Below are 20,499 nucleotides of genomic sequence, written 5' to 3' on the forward strand. Positions count from 1 at the left end.
AAATACTCACACCCTCCTACACAGACACACTCTCCCACACACAGAATCATCAAATGAAGGTCGAAGAGATGTTTTTGGGAGGGGAATTGTTTAACTGGTCACCAGACTGGGAGAACAGACCAACCCCAACTGCAGGGGCCTGGGGGACGTTGGAGAGAGGGTGTGTGGTGGAGGAAGGGGACTGCAAACTGAGAACACATCAGTCCGGCCTGGTAAACCTAATCCCACCCCCTACCCCCTAAACTACCAAACATATCAGCAAGGAAAAGACACCAAAATCCTACCATATCATAGGGCTGCTCACTCATTACAGCAAGACATGGGGTAGCATAGTGGCTCAGTGGTTAGCACTGCTGTCTCCCAGCACCAGGGACCCGGGTTCAATTCCACCCTTGGGTGACTGTCTGTGTGGAGTTTGCACATTCCCCCTGTGTCTGCGTGGGTTTCCTTCAGGTGCTCTGGTTTCTTCCTGCAGTCCAAAGATGTACAGGATAGGGTTAAGGCTGGGTCTTCGGAGGAGCAGTGCAGTTCGATGGTCTGAATGGCCTCTTTCTGTACTGTAAGGATTTGGTGAGTGGTGGTGATTTAACCTGAGGGTCACCATGCCTCAGGTAAGGTTAAGACGGAAGACCTTCACAGTAACCTCTGCATCACAAACCAGGTAGCTGAGTGAACACTAACCTTAGTGTGGGTCAAGCCCCACCCTGTTTGTTTAAACATTGCCACCTTTTACTCAACATATCGGTGACGCTGTATTCTCAATCTGTTAATGGTGAAAGGTTCCAGGCACTGAAGTTAAAAAGAAAACAGGTTGATCAATTATAAATTTATTTGCGTTTAAAATAGCAACAAGGGAAAGTGAATTTCGCTGGACACTGTGGAAAATTATACGACACTCCATCAATAATGCCCCAGTACTGCCTCATCAGGAGTGACCGAGTGCTCCACACATCGCTCTATGAGGAGACACGGTGATGCAGTGTGTCAGTAATGTGCAGGCTTTTTGTGTTAGCACTTTCTCAGCAAAGTGACCTTCCCCTCTGATCCATACCTGGGTGAGTTAAATCTTTCCTGGCTAAGAGCTAAACATGGAGTGTTCATTACTTTTTGATAGCAGTGAATCATTGCTTCTTATCAAAGCAGAGGCTTTGAGAGAGCAATTCGAACAGGCCCACTCTTCATGTATTTCTCCAATTTGGGGAATTACTATTGAAAGTGCTTCCATGTCATATCTTGGATTGAGCTATCAGAGGGTATGGTTTGAAGATGCACACAGATTAGCTCAGTCCTAGTTCTATGGTCAGTTTGATATGAACAGACAGTCAATTAACGATGTCAACACTGACTAACCTGACTACTCCCCCAACCCTGACACTACTCCCGCCCACCAACACTATCGCTCAAGCTTCAGAGATATGTTTGCTCCCAGATTTAATTCATGTGTTCCTCAATCTTGTTTACCTCTTCTGCCTTATCATCTCTCAGCTCCTTCTTCCTTCTCTGCCATCGGTTGTGTACTCCCTCCTTTCTTTTTACAGCTGTGTGTGTTACCTCCTCCTCTGGTTTACCTTCTCTGTTCTCTGTCCCCTTTGTACTTCTTTCCATTTCCTCTCCTCTCAAATTCCTCTCTCCACCACTTTTCACCAGTTTCTTTTCCCTTTCTTCTTCTCCTTCTCATTTCCCCAACTGTCTCTGTTTGTCACTATTCGCATCTCTCCTCCTTCTCCCCCTCACTCTCTGTCCATTACCCCTTCCCTCTTTGCATTGTCCCTCTCCCTCTCTCCATTCTCCCATCCTTTCTCTGTTTGACAATTTCCCTTGTTCTTCTTTGCTCTCTCTTCATTTTCCCTCTTTCCTACTCTTTCTCTCTTCCTCCCTCTTCTTTTCCTGTCTCCCTCCCATCTCTCTTTCTGTCCTCCCCTTTTATCCTGAAAATACTTCTGTCGCATTTCAAACTCATGTTGGATGTGTCTCTGGTGATGGGGACAGCTTTTCTTCTGCCGATTGTTTCCCCGTGGGAGCAGGCAGACAGATGGGAGTGTCATGGACAAGTGGGACAAACTGGTGCAGGGCGGAATCTGAAAAGAAACTGCCTTTGGAAACCAAGGTCACTGCAGAGAAAGCAGGAGAAATCTGAAGCTGGTGAAATTATTCAGGAGCTTCACAACCTGCCCATCCACACACTCAAAGGAAACCTTCAAGGCTCCATGTCAAAGATTAAGAAAATAATGAGGTTGCAGACTGTACTGCAGTACAGTTCTGCTGCTATTGAGGATCCACAGCGTGGCATGGATGCCCAGATTCGAGTTATTCGATTGGTTTGAAGTCTGTCCTATTTAGCACAGAGATAGTCCCACACAACACGATGGAGGGGATTCCCAATGCAACGACAACACTCCATCTCCACAGGTCTCTGAGCTGTATGCTCAGCAGTAACTTCTGGAACCAGTCACCATGATTGGAACATTGGAGGGAATGTTGGACTGCTCACTTCTTCCACTAGCGTCAGGGACAGATCGACCTACAATCGGTCGATTGATGAGGACAAGGTCATGTGGGCTTTTCCCTCTTTTGGTTCCTTCACCAGCTGCTGCAGATATAGACTACCTCTGTAAACCTACAACCTACTCAGCTCAGTCAGTGATAGTGCTACCGAGCCACTCACCTTAAACATTATCTACACTGCTCCCCTCAACCACTCCCCGGGTCCACTTTTAATGCTGAGAAGTTGCATGAATTCAGTTCCCAGTGTAATCAAACCAAAGTACAATTGCAACAATAACTTTTACCTTTAACAAAATGTGTCAAAGTGCTTCATAGAAGCAATTATCAAAATTTGACACTGAACTACATATAGAGGTTTATAAAATAATGAGGTCTATAGAATTGTTATAGAGGTTAATAAAATAATGAGCGGTATAGATAAGGTGAATGTCTTTTCTCGAGGGTGGGGTATTTCAAGACCAGGAGGCACATTTTTAAGGTAAGAGGAGGAAGATTTAAAAAAGACACGAGGGGAAGATTTTTCCACAGAGTGTTTGTGTATGGAATAAACTTCCAGAGGAAGTGGTGGACATTTGAATAAATACATGTATAGGAATTGGTTTGGAGGGACGTGGGCCAAGTGCAGGCAGGTTTTACTAGTTTAGTTTGGGATTATGGTTGGCATGGCTGTATGACTTTGTGACTCTATGACAAGATACTCTGGCAAATGAAGAAAAGCTTAAACAGGTTCGTTTTTAAAGAGAATCCTTCAGGACTTAAGCAGTGAGGGTTAGGGGGAGAATTCCACAGCTGAGGGATCAGGCAGCTGCAGACATGGTCCCTAACAGTGGACTGAAGGGGATGGAGGCCAGTTCCAGGCATGAGTGATGGTAACAGAGGCTGGAAGGCAGGTGGATGAAGCACTGATGAAAATTAGAGGTGAACTGAAATTCACTCAATGCTCAGCAGCAACTGTATGACCTTGTCAACTGGGATGAGATTGCTTGATGTGCTGATCAATAAGAAGGGCTTTTACCAACAGTGAGAATTATTAACACTGTAATCAGAGCAGACAAGTGGAGAATGGAATTCTGTACTCATTAATTACAGCCTCATGAATGAAATGTTTAAATGACTTTGAGCAAATCCATTCATTAAGTTGTTCTTCGAAAGACTGTTCCAGTTTATAATGTCTTTGTGCGTTTCTCTAGAGACGGAGGATGTACTGCTTCTGTCTCACTCCATTGCTGTTCCTGCAGCTGGTTTACAACTGAGCTCAGCATCAACACCAGGAGAGTGATAGGTAGAGAGAGAGAGATGGTGGGAGGGAAGGAGGAGAGAGATGGAGCAAGAGGGACGGAGACAGAGGAAGGGGGAAGGAATGGATAGAGAATGGGAGAGAGAGAGAGGGAGAGAGGCAAGGAGTGGGGAGAGAGAGAGTGGGAGGAAGGAGGGAGAGGGGAGAGAGATAGAAGGAGAGGTACAGAGAGTGAGGAAGAGAAGCAGAGGGAAAAGAGAACAAGGGAGGGAGGTGGAGAGAGAGAGAGAGAGAGATAGAGGGAGAGGAAGACAGTGCGTGGAGGATTGAGGAGAGAGAAAAAGGGAGCCAGGGAGAGGGAGGTTGAGAGAGAAAGAAAAAAGGCAACAGAGAGGGAGAGGGAAGATGGGAGAGAAACGGAAAGAGAGGGAGGAAAGCAAAAAAAAAGAGTGGGAGGAATAGAGAGGGAGAAGAAGAGGCAGGAGGGGTGGAAAGATGGAGGGAGAAGAGAGAAGGGGCATGAGAGAGAGGGAGATGTAACATCAATTGGCAGTGAGGAGCAAATTCCAATTAGAATCACTCTCAGGTTGAGATTAAGAGTAAAATCAATCCCAGTATCTGACAGCAGTGTGTGACGGGGAAATGATCCATTTCTGTTCCAGCTGGGCCTGGTGGAGTCACTTTAAGCAGCTAACAAATAAATCCCAGAAATAGTGACAGAAACTCCACAACCAAAATGTTGACTTGCAGACTTTGTGCGAAACAAAACTTCTTTCATCTCAGCATGTTCTCATGGATTTCTGACCTGAAACTTTTTGACTAACATATTCTGTAGCTGTAAATAGATCTTTTGAAAGCTGTGACACTAAGCTTACTCACAGGCCTCTGATTGAGAAAACTGGTTCTGTAAATCTGACTGGAGTCAGCAATGTGGTGGGAGAGATCTCTCTGAGATACAATTAAACAATCTTCTTTCACAGCTAACAAACCAGTCTCAGATATAAACATTCATCAGAAACTGAGCTAATTGCTAGAGAGGTTGCCCATAGCAATGAGATCCAAGGAGCTATGGTCACTCCAACAAGAATGTTTGAGAACAATTCAGGAAAGGGAAAAGACTGAATGAAAGCTGGGGGAGGTGTTGAGGGTGTGTGTGTGTGTTGGGGGGGAGGGGGGGTATTGATGCCCATGCAGTCATCCACAAAACATTCTCTTTGCTTTTGCATCAACTTATTTTAAGTTCTCTGGCCTTCAGCTCATTGAAACCATGGATTGCCTGGCACTGAATCATAGAAAATTCCATGGACAGGAACAGCACAGAATTAGATACAGTGTAAAGCTTGCTCTACACTGTCCTCATTAAACACTCCCAGGACAGGGACAGCACGGGGTTAGATACAGAGTAATATTACATTCTGGGATTAGAAAAGTGAGAAAGAACGTTTTTGAACTGCTCTGTGGAATTTGTTTAAAGCAATCAGGGAGGTGATGCTGATCTGAATACAGAATAGCTGCTCTTTAGTTTATCTGATTCCTTTTGTCCTTGTTGCTGTTTTCATGTGTCATTGCCTGGAACTAGCTTCTGTGATCGAGACATTGGAAAAAAAGGGGCCAGCGAGCATCTCTATTCATTCTCAAATATGTATGTCAGGACACTGCTCGAGGTATTAGCTATTAATATAAAACGTGACATGATTTACCAGGGCCCTCTGAGTTAGAAGTGGACCACTGAGCATTAACGCAGAATACAAAATGACGGATTCTCTGTGAGACGCTTGGCTGACATGTTCCACTTCATTTAAAGATCCCATCAATGACAGACTTCAATAGAACTCACCCAGTTCCGCGCTGCATTCTCCAAATTCATTGTTTTATCTCCAATTCCAACTGCAGAGTTTGGGGATGATGGAGGAGGTGAAACTTTGCTCAGACTTGCCAGTGAGAGATTAATTTTTGGAACGTAGTTGTCATCTGTTAAAGGGACTTCTTAAATTTATTTGTGGGATACCAGTGACACCCATATCCCATGAATTATCGCTTCCCTCCAACTGATTTTTAAAAAAAAATCATTTGTGGGATGTGGCTGGCTTGGCCAGCATGTATTGTCCAGAGGGCAGTTAAGAGTCAATCACATTGCTATGGGTCTGAAGTCACATATAGGCCAGACCAGGTAAGGATGGGAGCTTTCTTCCATAAAGGACATTAATGAACCAGATTCATGGTTAGCATTGGATTCTTAATTCCAGATTAATTATTGAATTCAAATTCCACATCAGCTGTGGCGGGATTTGAACCCAGGTCCCCAGAACATTACCTGGGTCTCTAGATTAACAGTTCAGTGACGATACCACTAGGCCCTTAATGTGCACTTCCTTGAGATACTCTGCAGCTGGCTAAAAGCAACTGAGTGGTTTATTGGGCCACTACAGGGGGTGGTAAAGAGTCAATCACATTGGTGTGAGACAGGAGAGTAATATATAGGCCCACATCAGAAAATGACAGCAGTTTGGAAGAGGAGGAGGTGATGTAGTGGTAATGCCACTGGGGTTAGTAATCCAGAACCTCTAGGCTACTGCTTCGGGACATGCATTCACAATCCCACCATGCCAGATGGAGAAATATTAAATCAATTTAACAAAAAAGTCATGGTCTAAGGATGACTACTGTGGTTAAAAACCATTATGGTTCACTCATGTCCTTCAGGGAAGGAAATCAGCTAGCCTGACCAGGTGACTTCCGACCCATAGTGATGTGGTTGACTCTGAACTGCCCTCTGGCCAACTCGGAATGGGTAATAAATGTTGGTTTGGCCAATGCTGCCCATATCCCATACATAATTTGTTTTAAAATCCTTCTCTCAAACAGTAACATTGAACAAGTTGCAACAGTCTGACTGCATCACCATTGTTTTCTTCAAAATTGAGTTCAAATTCCCAATACGGGGAATTGGGAATTCACAATACAGGTATGTGAACCCCTGTTTGAAAATTCCCAGTACCTCAGTATAATTGTAACACTACTAAACTTCTTTAAATAGGAGCAGAGTTGAGTATTAATGCTAACCTGCAGCTGAGCATTTTCTAGAGTTTATGATGGATCAGCCATTATTTATTTGATAAAGAATTTGAAGCTTTGGGGTCTTCTCACATAATTCAATCGATGAGCATTCTCCACATTTCATAAGCTTCAGTGATTGAGTTAGTAACAATGACTCAGCACATAGTGCAAGATTGTGTGGTCATACCTCACCCTGCAGGAGGAAGAATGAATGGATGTAAGTCCTGTGTTTTGTTATTTTATGTATCATGCGTTGTGATGAAATGTGTTTTTGAAATGGCATTTCTTTTTATTTTGTGTGTTTTTAAGTTGTGGAGTGAAATGAGAAACAAATGTTAAAAAACCAATGTTTTGAAGGATGGCTGCATGTTTTGAAATGTGAATAACCTGACACTCATAGTAAGTATCATAAATAATTTGCTGAACAAGCAATAACTGAAATGTTTGCGGACAAATGGGAGCCGAGAGATTCTGCATAGCTCTGGATAGAAATAAGAAGTTAATTGGTCTATGGTCTATGGATTAGTTGTCAATGACAAAAGGCCTTTTGCCTCTCAATGGCTGTGATTGGTTGTCATGAAGCTGAAGATCTCAGAGCCAGGAACAGGATACCGAGAAGGGATCTGAACTCAGGAGCAGTCTTGCTGTTCTCTGCAGTCAACTATCATTTAAACCTGGAGAAAGCCAGTTCACCCTTCTGTCAGTGATTACAGTAAGCTCTAAATTCTCATTGATACATCAGAGACATTTTAGAAGTGAACCAGACACCCTGTATCTTTTGCAAACCAGCGAAAGTAGTCAGAAAAGTGAAACCAAGAAGAGACTTTCAGGCCAGCATGAACCAACTCAACAGAATTTCTGGACAAAGATATCAAAATGTCTTCCCAGTTTTGTTTCCCTCCATGCCTATGTCTTTTTTCCTGTCTATACATCTGTGTGTGTTTAAGGGAGAGTTTATAAGGGGATTAGTGTTTATAACTATTGACCTGTAGCAAAAGTCTAATTAATCGTAATAAATAGTTGGTTAATCCACATTATGGAAAGAATGTGATAGCACTGGACAGGGTACAGAGGAGATTTGCAAGGATGTTGCTTGGGCTGGAGAGTTCCAGTTATGAAGAAAGATTGGACAGACTGGAATTTTCTTCCTTAGAGCAGAAGAGGTTGACAGGGGACATGTTTGAGATGTATAAAATAATGAAGGGCATAGATAGGGTAGACACGAATCTTTCTTTTCTGATGGAGGGATCAATAACAAGGAAAATAGATTGAAGGTATGGGGCAGGAGGTGTAAACGAGATGCAAGAGAAAACGTTTTCACCAGGAAGGTGGTGGGAATCGGAAACTCACTGCCTGTCAGGGTGCGAGGAACAGAAACGCTCATCACATTGAAGAGATATTTAATTGTGCCCCTGAGATGACAAGACATACAAGGCTATGGATCGAGTGGTAAAAATGGGATTCAAATAGACAAGTGGTTGTTTTTGACCAGCACAAACATGATGGGCCAAAGGGTCATTTTCTGTGCTGTAGATCTCTATCTCTCTAGTTAAGTCTGTGATGTGAAGGTACCGGGTTTGGACAAAGCCAGAAGTCACACAACACCAGATTATAATCCAACAGGTTCATTTGAAATCACAAGCTTTCAAAGCACTGCTCCTTTATCAGGTGACCTGTTGGACTATAATGTGGTGTCATGTGACTTCTAGTTATAGAGTCATAGAGATGTACAGCATGGAAACAGACTCTTTGGTCAAACCTGTCCATGTCGACCAGATATCCCAACCCAATCTAGTCCCACCTGCCAGCACCCAGCCCATATACCTCCAAATCCTTCCTATTCATATACCCATCCAAATGCCTCTTAAATGTTGCAATTGTACCAGCCTCCACCAATTCCTCTGGCAGCTCATTCCATACCCGTACAACCCTCTTGTGTGAAAAGGTTGCCCCTTAGGTCTCTTTTATATCTTTCCCCTCTCACCCTAAACCTATGCCCTCTAGTCTGGAATCCCCTACCCCGGGAAAAGACTTTGCCTATTTACCCTATCCATGCCACTCATAATTTTGAAAACCTCTATAAGGTCAACCCTCAGTCTCCGATGCTCCAGGGAAAACAGCCCCAGCCTATTCAGCCTCTCCCTATAGCTCAAATGCTCCAACCCTAGCAACATCCTTGTAAATCTTTTCTGAACCCTTTCAAGTTTCACAACATCTTTCTGATAGGAAGGAGACCAGAATTGCATGCAATATTCCAACAGTGGCCTAACCAATGTCCTGCACAGCCACATGACCTCCCAACTTCTGTACTCAATACTCTGACCAATAAAAGAAAGCATACCAAATGCCTTCTTCACTATCCTATCTACCTGCAACTCCACTTTAAAGGAACTATGAACCTGCACTCCAAGGTCTCCTTGTAGAGCAACACTCCCTGGGACCTTAGCATTAAGTGAATAAGTCCTGTTAAGATTTGCTTTCCCAAAATGCAGCACCTCGCATTTATCTGAAAAGATTGCCCCTTAGGTCTTTTTTAAATCTTTCCCTTCTCACTCTAAACCTATGCCCTCTAGTTTAGGTTACTTACAGTGTGGAAACAGGCCTTTCAGCCCAACAAGTCCACACCGACCCTCCAAAGAGCAACCCACCCAAACCCATTCGCCTACACCTAACACTACAGGCAACTTACCATGGCCAATTCACCTAACCTGCACATCTTTGGACTGTGGGAGGAAACCTACACAGACACAGGGAGAATGTGCAAACTCCACACTGATAGTTGCCTGAGTCGGGAATTGAACCCAGGTCTCTGGCGCTGTGAGGCAGTAGTGTTAACCACTGTGCCACCCAAACACAACAGCCTCCCCAGGGGTGAATTGAACCCCAGTCTCCCGCGTGACAGGCAGGGATGCAAACCACTATACTACCGAGGACTAGATTAGATTTCTGGACTCTTCCAACTCTGCTTACCCTATCTATGTCCCTCAGGATTTTATAAATTTCTATAAGGTGACCCCTCAGCCTTCAATGCTTGAGAAAATAGCCCCAGCCTTTTCAGCCTCTCCCTGTAGCTCAAACCTTCTGACCCTGGCAACATCCTTGTAAATCTTTTCTGAACCCTGTCAAGTTTAGCAACATCTGGAGACCAGAATTGAATGACGTATTCCAAAAGTGAATGAACCAATGTCCTGTACAGCCACGAAAAGATCTTCCATCTCAGCTTCAGGAATAATTAGGATATCTTATTTGGCCTCAGTGCCTCTACAGAGGAAAAAATACATGGGCCAAGGTGAATGGCACCTGAGCACTCAGTCCACCTTAGTGGACAGTGAAATAACTCTACAGAGATCGGTATCTGTCACCAAGTCACCCTTTATTAACATATGAAATGACCTTGACTTTAATACGGCCTCATTCAGTGTCAGCTACCAGAGTATCAGCATCTCTGATATGCCCCTTTTTATCTGTCAGCCAGGGCTCCCTGATTATACCAAGTTAACAGCCCAATGGGGGAACTCTAGCTGGCTAACCTTGTTCTAGTCACCACAGACAGTGTGCTAATGCATGGGCTCTGCTGTGATGCCAAACCTAGTCGAACAACCTGGTACTCGGGTTGAACATGAGACTCGGCAACTTTGGTGAGTTATCAAGTGACAGTCAGCTCTAACATGACCATTGTGTAGAGATAGCCCTTTGCAGCTTATTCCAGAGTTTATTACATCTGTTTTCATACAGCTCGAAGCCATTGGCTCACAGTTTGGCTTTATTGGTAAACACACTTATCCCCAATGTCCTGATCAATATTTATTCCTCCACTAACATCACTGGATTGGATCAGAATATTCATCTGGAACATTCCTGTTTATGGGATCTAGTGCAAGTTGACTACCATGCTTCCTGCATTATAACAGCGGCTACCCATTTTTGACTATGAAGCACTTTGGGGCATCCTCAGGCTGTGAAAGGCGATAGAGAAATGGAGGTTTCAGTCTGGGACTGAGAGAGTGCCAGGCAGATATGAGATTGTTGTTCTTTACAGCTCAGTGAAAGTCACGTCAAGTAAAGTTTGGAACGCTGGATAGAGCAGAGATTAAAGACAGTGCAGTCCACTCACTGCTAGGAAACACTCCCTGCATTACAGCACCCAAAGGAAACACTGGTGGGAAGCTCAGGAGAAAAACAATTAATTTACTCAGTGTGGATCTGCCAATAGTAATAAATCAATAATAAATTTAGGGAAATAAAAAGGTAGAGATGTGCAGTACTAATTATTTTCCATTTTTAATTATGTGAAATTTCTCTTTAATTAGCAGAACCTGAATTTATAACGTAGGTGGGGTTACCATAATTTATTAATTTTGTGTTGTTACAGACAATGTTATATAAATATAAAATGGGTTAGAATGTTAGTTAATGCATAGATTGGGAATAGAAACAGGTTCTGGGCAAGTGAGTAACAGGATGGAGAGCTCATATCCCTGTCATCATACCATCAACCTGACTCAGTGGGTAGCAGATTGCCTTTGAGACAGTAAATGTTAGATTCAGGTCCCATTGCAGAGACTTGATCAGAAAATTGAGGCTGATGTACCCACTGCAGTATGGAGGGAGTGCTGCACTCTCAGAGGTACGGGTTTCCAGATAAACTATTGAACTGAGACCGTTACTATCCTCCTTAACAGAAAGCAGGGTATTATTGTGAAAGTTCTCATGAGAATAAAATCCGTTTCTTTATGTTCTCTCTGCAACCCACAGGAGCTCTGTAATGGTTAGCATCAGTCCAATGGCAGTGCAGAATAGAGGTTACCTTGACCTCCGCTCTATTTTAATCGTGAGAATTCCCATGTCGGTGATAACTTTTGCTTCATTTCATCCAAGGTGGAAATTTCCCTCTCATTAATGAAGTTAAATGCTAAGGGGATAATTTAAAATGATCACACAGAGCAAAACATGCCTGGAAATCAAAAATAACTTGCTACTGAATTATGAGTTCACCTATTTCTTTTCAAAACAGAATGACTTGCCTCAAATCATTTTCTCCAAGTCTCATTTCAACCTTTTTACCGTGAGGATACTGTGGCATGGGTTTCACTAATACAAATAGTTAATCAAAGAGTGAAATTAGGTGAATAATCACATGCTATGACAGTAAAACTCAAATCAATTGGCACACTCGGATTAACTTGGGGAGTTAAACTCCCCTTGTTGTCATGAGTGATTTGAACCGCTGAGCATAATTCCCAACCTGCGCAGTTTTAGCTGATCGTAAACAGGGGAGTAGTTCCAGTGGTTCTGGTAAGCATTGGAATCTAACATGATACTTAGTCCCAAATGGTAGTTAACATCATGTTCTATTCTCAAAGATATTTGATGGGGACTGTGTAGCGGGAGCTTTATTTTGTATTTAACCCCGTGGCAGTGCTTGACGGGGAACAGTGTATAAGGAGCTTTACCTCTGTATTCAACTCCGTGCTGTACCAGTCCTGGGAGTGTTTGATGGGAATAGTGTAGAAGGAGCTTTACTCTATATCTAACTCCATGCTGCAACTATTCTGGGAGTTTGATGGGGACAGTGTAAAGGGAGCTTTAATTTTAGTTTAAAAGACTAGAAGCTGTGTTACTCTGCACCACTATTGAAGGAAATATAAATTCTGTTTACTCTGCATCTAACTTGACGTTATACTTGCCATGAGAGTGATTGATAAGAATATTGCAAAGGGAAATTTACTTTTTTAAATTCACTCATGGGATAAGGGTGTCATTGACTACTCAGCACTATTATTGCCCCATCCTTAGTTGCCCCTTGAGAAGGTAATGGTGAGCTGCCTTCTGGAACCACTGCAGTCCATGTGCTGTAGGTAGACCACACTGCCCTATAGGAAGGGAATTCCAGGATTTTGGCCCAGTGACACTGAAAGGATGTCAGGATGGCGAGTGGTTTGGAAGGGAATTTGCAGAGGGTGTTATTGCCATGTATCTAGCACCTGTGTCCTTCTAGATGGAAGTAGGCATGGGTTTGGAAGGTGCTCACTAAGGATTTTTGATGAATTTCTGCAGTGCATCTCATAGATGCTACATACTGCTGCTGCTGATCGTCGGTGGTGAAGGGCGTAGATGCTTGTGGATGTGGTGCCAATCAAACAGACTGATTTGTTCTGGATGATGCCAAGCTTCGTGCGTGTTACTAGAGCTGCACCCATCCAGGCAAGTGGAGAGTATTCCATCCCACTCCTGACTTGTGCCGTGTAGATGGGGGACAGGCTTTGGGGAGTCAGGAGGGGAGTTACTTGTTGCAGCATTCCTAGCCTCTGATCTGCTTCTGGCCACTGTGATTGTGTGGTTTCTGGTCAATGGTAACCCCATTGAAAGTCAAGGGGCAGTGGTTAGATTGTCTCTTATTGGAGATAGTCATGGCCTGGCATTTGTGTGGGACAAACATTACTTGTCACTTTTCAGCCCAAGCCTGGATATTATCCAGGTCTTGTTGGATTTGAACACTGACTGCTTCAGTACCTGAGGAGTCGTGAATGGTGCTGAACATTGTGTAATCATCAACGAATATCCCCACTTCTGACATTATGATGGAGGGAAGGTCATTGACGAAGCAGCTGAAGATGGTTGGGCCTAGGACACTACCCTGAGGAACTCCCGCAGAGATGTCCTGGAGCTGAGATGACTGATCTCCAACAATCACAACGATATATCTGCCAGGTATGACTCAACTGGTGGAGAGTTTACCCCCGATACCCATTGATTCCAGTTTTGCCAGGGCTCCTTGATGCCACACTTGGTCAAATGCAGCCTTGCCATCAAGGGCTGTCACACTCACCTCACCTCTGGAATTCTTTAAGTCATGTCTGAACCAAGGCTGAACTGAGATCAGGAGCTGAGTGGCCCTGGCAGAACCCATACTGGGCGTCACTGAGCAGGTTATTGCTGAGCAGGTGCTACTTGATAGCTCTGTTGGTGACACCGTCCATCACTTTACAGATGATTGAGAGGGCTGGAATTTGCCCTGCTTTCTGTGTACAGGACATACCTGGGCAATTTTTCACATTGTTGGGTAGATGGCAGTGTTGTAACTGGACTGGAACAGCTTGGCTTGGGGAGCAGCAGGTTCTGGATCATGTCTTCAGTATTATTGCCAGAATATTGTCAGGATCAGTGCTTCCAACCATTTAGGTGAAAGTGAGGACTGTAGATGCTGGAGATTAGAGTCGAGAGTTTGGTGCTGGAAAAGCATAGCAGATCAGGCAGCATCCAAGTCCCATAGCTACCTGGATTACACCGCAACCCACCCTGCCTCCTGTAAAAATGCTATCTCTTATTCCCAATTCCTCTGCCTCCGTTGCACCTGGTCCCAGGATGACCCATTCTATCACAAAACATACCAGATGGCCTCCTTCTTCAAAGCCCGCAATTTCCCTTACCACGTGGTCAATGATGCCTTCCAGGACATCTCATCCACTTCCTGCACCTCCACTCTTGAATCCCACCCCTCCAACTGCAACAAGGATAGAACCCCCGGTCCTCATCTTCCAACCCACCAACCTCCATATACATCACATCATCCTCCGCCATTTCCGTCACCTACAAACAGATCCCACCACCAGAGAGATATATCCCTTCCCATCCCTATACACTTTCCGTAAAGACCATTCCCTCCATGACTCTCTTGTCAGGTCCACGTCCCCAACAACTTCGCACCCCACCCCCCCCAGCACCTTCCCCTGCCACCGCAGGAATTGCACACCTCCTCCCTTACCTCCATCCAAGGCCCCAAAGGAGCCTTCCACATCCATCAAAGTTTCACCTGTACTTTCACACGTCATTTACTGTAACCATTGCTCCCGATGTGGTCTCCACTACACGGGGGAGACTGGGCACTTACTTGCAGAGTGCTTTAGAGAACATCTCCAGGACACCTGCACCAATCAACCCCACCAGCCAATGGCTGAACACTTCAACTTCCCTTCCCACTCTGCCAAGGACATGCAGGTCCTGGGTCTCCTCTATCGCCACTCCCTTACCACCCAACGCCTGGAGAAAGAACACCCCATCTTCTGCCTTGGGACCCTCCAACCCCACGGCATCAATGTGGATTTCATTGGTTTCTTCATTTTCCCTTCCCCCATCTTATCCCAGTTCCAACTCGACACTGCCCGCATGACCTATCCTACCTGTCCATTTTCCTTCCCACCTATTCCCTCCACCCTCCTCTCCGACCTATCACCATTAACCCCACCCCCTCCATCTAACTATCTCACTCTCAGCTTCCCTCCTCCCGGCCCCACCCCCCCTCCCATTTATCTCTCCACCCCCTCGGCTCACAGCCCCATTCCTGATAAAGGGCTTTGCCCGAAGCATCGATTCTCCTGCTCCTTGGATGCTGTCTGACCTGCTGTGCTTTTCCAGCACCACACTTCCAACCATTTGTTGATATCACCTGGAGTGAATCGAATTGGCTGAAAGCTGGTATCTGTGACGCTGGGGACCCCTGGAGGAGGCAGAGAAAGATCACTCAGCACTTCTGGCTCAAAATTGCTGTGAAATCTTCATCCTTCTCTTTTGCACCGAGATGCTGGGCCCTTCTATCATTGAGGATGGGGATATTTGTGGAGCTTCTGCTTTCAGTGAATTGTTTAATCATCACTATCATTCACACTGGTTGGGGCAGGACTTAGGCCTGAACTGTTGGTTGTGGGATCGCTTTGCTCTACCGCATGCTGCATATGCTGTTTGACATACACGTAGGCCTTTTTGGTGGCTTCACCATGTTAACACCTCATCTTCAGGCGTGCCTGGTGCTGTTCCTGGCATGCCCTCCTGCACTCTCCATCGAACTAGGGTTGGTCCCCTGGCTTTATGGAAACAGTTGAGTGAGAGATATGCTGGTCACCAAGTTGCAGATTGCACTGGTGTACATAGAACACAGAAAAGTACAGCACGGGACAGGCCCTTAGGCCCACTATGTTGTGCTGAGGTTTAATCCTAATGTAAAATACGATAACTTAACCTATGCACCCCTCAGCTCACTGCTATCCATGTGCATGTCCAGCAGTCACTTAAATGTCCCTAATGACTCTATACTGTTGATGGCCCACAGTGTCTCATGGATGCTCAGTCCTGAGTTGCTGGATATGTTTTAAGTCTGTCCTAATTAGCACGATGACAATGCCACACAACACGTTGGAGGGTAATCTCAATGTGAAGGTAGGACTTTGTCTCCACAAGGACAGTGCGGCAGTCACTCTTTCCGATACTATCATGAACAGATGCATCTACAGCTGACAGGCTGGAAAGGATGAGGTTAAGTATGTTTTCCCTCTTGTTGGTTCCCTCACCACCTACTGCAGACCCAGTCTAGCAGCTATGTCCTTGAAGATCCAATCAGCTTGATCAGTAGTGCTACTTCTGAGCCACTCTCGATGCTAAATGTTGAAATTCTCCACCCCGAGTACAGTTTGCACCCTTGCCACTCTCCATGTTTCCTCCTGTTGTTCAAAAGGGGCAGTTATGATTCATCAGCCAAGGGAGGACAGTACGTGGTTTCCTTACTCATGTTTAATGGAAAGCCAACACACTTCATGGGTTCCAGACTCAATGTGGAGGACTCCCAGGACAACCCCTTCCTGACTGTACCATTGTGCCATCACCTCTGCTGGGTCTATACTGCTAGTGGGACAGGACATATCCAGGGATGGCAATGGTGGTGTCTGGGATATTGTATCTAACCTAGTCTTGGAGTGTTTGATGGGAACAGTATAGAGAGAGCTTTACACTGTATATAACCCTATGATGAACCTAACCTGGGTGTATTTGAGGGGAGCAATGGGCTCCTGAAACAGGAAGGAGGATTCAAATCTGCCACAGCAGCATCCAGCTCCTTAACAAATTGACCAAAAAAACCTTCAGATTTTTTTTCAGAAGATAGTTTCATTGATGTCTGTTTTTTTAAGCATCTCTTTATTTAGCACTTGGTTGATGAAATAATCCCACACAAAGAACAATTTGTTCATTTCAGTATTTAATTTCACTTTGGAAATCACACACACCAAATGTTTTCCAAGCTCTCTGCTCTCCCTCACCCAGCCAGACTCGGAGATGCACCATACTCTGGAAAAATGCAATCATTTCATTTCTCATAAACCTGTTGCATTCAATTTTGGCCACCCCCGATGATTATGCGTTAGTTCATCACCAACGGGCATTCCACTTACCCCTGCCTGCCATTCCCTGCTTCCCCACTGCATTCTGATCGAGATTTACACCCAATGCCAAAAAACCGATCCAGGTCCCTTCGAGACCAGCACAGCAAATGAGAGAAAATCTAATGAAGTTAATATAGATTCAGTCAGCCAACACTGGCCTGTTTAGGGATGGGAGGCCAGGAGGCAGGTCAGGGTGACAGTAAAGACCAGCTGAGCCCTTGGGAAAAATTGGATAAGGTGGGCAACAGTCCTAAGGGACTTGGTGACTTATACCCCACGTACTTTGGCCTGGCCTCACCGAGAATGGGAGAGTTGAAGATCAGCTCCCTCTTGCATCAATAAAGTATCAGCAAAGTAGCAATCATAACAACAGCCCCTACCTTCTCCCAGACATGACCACTGTTGGCAGATCTCAAAAATATAGATGCCTGCAGGGTCAATATCTAAAAGCCTCACCAGAATTCTCGAAAAGGAACTGGAAAAGGGGCGAATTAACCAACATTGCACAAGCTTTATGGGACATTCCCTCACCTGGTACACACTGTAACCAACAGAAGGGAAAGGTGATGGTGCATCTTCTGCCATCAAATAGTTTGCATAAAGGCAAACATTAACAACCAAGAGCCCTGAAAGCCTCATACCAGACAATCACCGATGTCTAAATCCTCCAACTATACCTGACTCCTCCATCACTGACCACCCACTGAGCCCCACCCTCCCCACTTATCAATCACCTGCTGAGCCCTAGAGCTGCCAATGGCAATCACCTCCTGACACCGTCACTCCAACCTCCCAAAACAAATTAAGAAAGAACTACTGTCTCACCCAAGAAAGCCAGGGTCTGCTCAGGTTTGATGTTTAAAACTGGGGAAAAAAACAGGAGCTCGTATTGGCAACACAGACCCTGACACAGGTCAGTTACTTTAACTATACCATTTCAAATTGAGCCACTCTCACCCCACGTTGACCAACATCCAAACTCCTCACCTGTTCCCTCTCCCACCCCAACACGTCTCCTCAATGACTAGAGGAGCCAAGTTCAAGAGCAAGTGAGCTCCCAGCTAGGGACTCCTGTATTGTCAATGGAAATGGCACTGGTTTTAAAACCAATGCTGGTGTTTGCGGTGAGGGGATTGAGTCATCGGGTGGGTGAGGGTTGTGTTAAGTGGGTAGGGAGATTTGGCACCTACAAATACACTGTTGAAACTTTGCAGCAAAGAACGTCTGGACAGTAAAATGGATGTTTAAAGGAAAGTGCAGCCACTGGGACAGTGATGCAGTTCCTTTTATTTTATGCTATTTGCTTTTTTTTTTAAAAAATAAAAATAAATCCAATTGATATCACATTCAAGCCACCGGGTCAATGTTGATGCTTAGGTTCAAGTTCACAAGACAGGCTTCCTCCTGGACTCATTACTTGGTGTTGTAGGCTCCATGCAACTGATTCATGGGGTTCTCAGGTGATTTCATCCACTCCTTCTTTAACATTTGCTTGAGCTGTGACAAGCGCATGTTAGGATTCTCCTTTTTCAATCGTGGCAAATTTATCTCTTCATAGGCATTGAAGGCAGCGCGCAATCGTCGCTCAGGGTGATGATCCACACTCTGACCCGTGCTGAAATCACAGTGGTGATGATTAATAATGTATGTGTCACTCGGAATGCATGAGAATGTCAAAGTGCACGTGTGATCAATAACAAGCATCTGTAAGAGGCATGATATGTACACACAAACTATCAGTGTGCGCTTAAGGGATGTGTGTTGGCACACGTGCGAATTGTCAATGTGTGAGGGGGGTGGATATGATCAGGAGTATGTGTGTGTGTGCGCACGTGTGTACACGTGCACTGATTCTTGTGTTAATACATGCACAAAGGTACAAATGTGTTAATGCGTCAGCATGTGTTTGAGTCAATGCTGTGTTGTGTCAGTGTGAGAGAGAGTGCAAAGTTTCTGCTATTAATAAGACACAGCGATATTAGTCAACAGTGTGCTGCTGCAGACTGCCTGGTGCTTGCTGGTCGCTACTTTTACTTCCAATGTGTTAGAAAAGTCAGAGAATAATGAGCACAGAATTGGGAAAACTGGCTTCCAATTCCACAATGGAGTCACAGGGAATTACAGGAGGAGGAGGAGAACAACACAAAAACAAGAAGCTGCATTGAAACTTTATAAAAGATGGGCTGGACCCTATCTGGAGTACTGTGTTCAGTTCTCAGCCCCAAACTGAAGGAACAATGTTAAGGTGAGGGTGCACTGGAAATTCCCTAGAATGGCACAAAAGCTAAGGACCATTCTTTAGGTGGAGAGACTGGCAATCAGTGACTCTATGCCGGGGTTATTCTCCTCCTCACAGTACAGGTGGTTAGGGGAGGATGGCATTGACGTGTTCAAAATTATGAAGGATTTTGTTAGATTAAATGAGAAACTTTTCCAGTGGTAGGAGGATCAGTAACCAGAGAAGATAGATTTTAAGATGTGGGAGAAGCCTATGGGAGAAATTAGGACAGACAGCGAGTTGTTGTGATGGAGAACATGTTCCCGAAGGACGTGAAAAGAGATGCTTTGGGAGCTTTCAAACAAGAACTGGTCAGTACTTGAAAGGGAAAAAAAGAAATTGCAGCATTATAGGAGACAGGGTGGCACGGTGGCACAGTGGTTAGCACTGCTGCCTCAGCGCCAGAGACCCGGGTTCAATTCCCAACTCAGGCGACTGACTGTGTGGAGTTTGCACATTCTCCCCGTGTCTGCGTGGGTTTCCTCCGGGTGCTCCGGTTTCCTCCCACAGTCCAAAGATGTGCAGGTCAGGTGAATTGACCATGCTAAATTGCCCGTAGTGTTAGGTAAAGGGGTAAATGTAGGGGAATGGGGGTGTTGCGGGTCGGTGTGGACTTGTTGAGCCGAAGGGCCTGTTTCCACACTGTAAGTAATCTAATCTAATCTAATCTAATCTAAGAAAAAACACACAACACTGGCACACAGCTTAACCCTTAGTGGGTTAGAATCATTCCTGATAGGGGTCCCTCAGAGGCTAGTCAGAACCCCTGCAACATAGAACACAGACTCACTCACAGTTCCCGAGGAGTGGTCTATTCAGTGCTTTATACAGCTTAAACACAACTTCTCCTCACTTGTATGCTAGTGTCCTGTGGTGGGGGAGGTGGGTCTGTGGGCAGGAGGAGGTTCATCAAAGAGAATGAGGGAGCCTGCTTCAGACTAACAGCCTTTTAACATCACAGACACTAGGCTGTTTTTGATCTACGCTGCGTCGTTATTTACCAGCTCAGGAAGTCTAGAACCAAGAGGGTTATTTCAGATCTCATCAAACAGGGACAGAGTCACTCAACTTACCTCAGGGCAGCTATAGCGTCTTCAATGGTCCTTGCATCCACATCCCCCTCGCTGGGGACAATGCGATTAATATTCTCCTCTAATGGCATGTCTAAATGGCTCATCTGTTTCACTGCAATTTAAAAAACAAGTTCCAAC

General features: G+C 44.9%; 1 protein-coding gene across 2 annotated transcripts in view; it reads right to left on the reverse strand.

Moving 5' to 3' along the window:
• Window positions 1–18,247: 18,247 nt before the first annotated feature.
• The window catches only part of ccdc124 (coiled-coil domain containing 124), a 29,342-nt gene continuing 27,090 nt past the window's right edge, over window positions 18,248–20,499 (reverse strand). For both annotated transcript variants that reach the window (XM_087975912.1, XM_043721544.2), the window contains exons 4-5: window positions 20,362–20,473; window positions 18,248–18,625 (exon numbers count right to left, since the gene is read on the reverse strand). In XM_087975912.1, the coding sequence (XP_087832038.1) occupies window positions 18,424–18,625; window positions 20,362–20,473 (314 nt within the window). In that variant the 3' untranslated portion in view covers window positions 18,248–18,423. The remainder of the gene's footprint in view (window positions 18,626–20,361; window positions 20,474–20,499) is intronic.

The sequence above is a fragment of the Chiloscyllium plagiosum genome, unplaced genomic scaffold (assembly GCF_037043375.1).
Source record: "Chiloscyllium plagiosum isolate Xiang-an unplaced genomic scaffold, Cpla_swu_hap1 HiC_scaffold_28, whole genome shotgun sequence".
Taxonomy (NCBI): Eukaryota; Metazoa; Chordata; class Chondrichthyes; order Orectolobiformes; family Hemiscylliidae; genus Chiloscyllium; species Chiloscyllium plagiosum.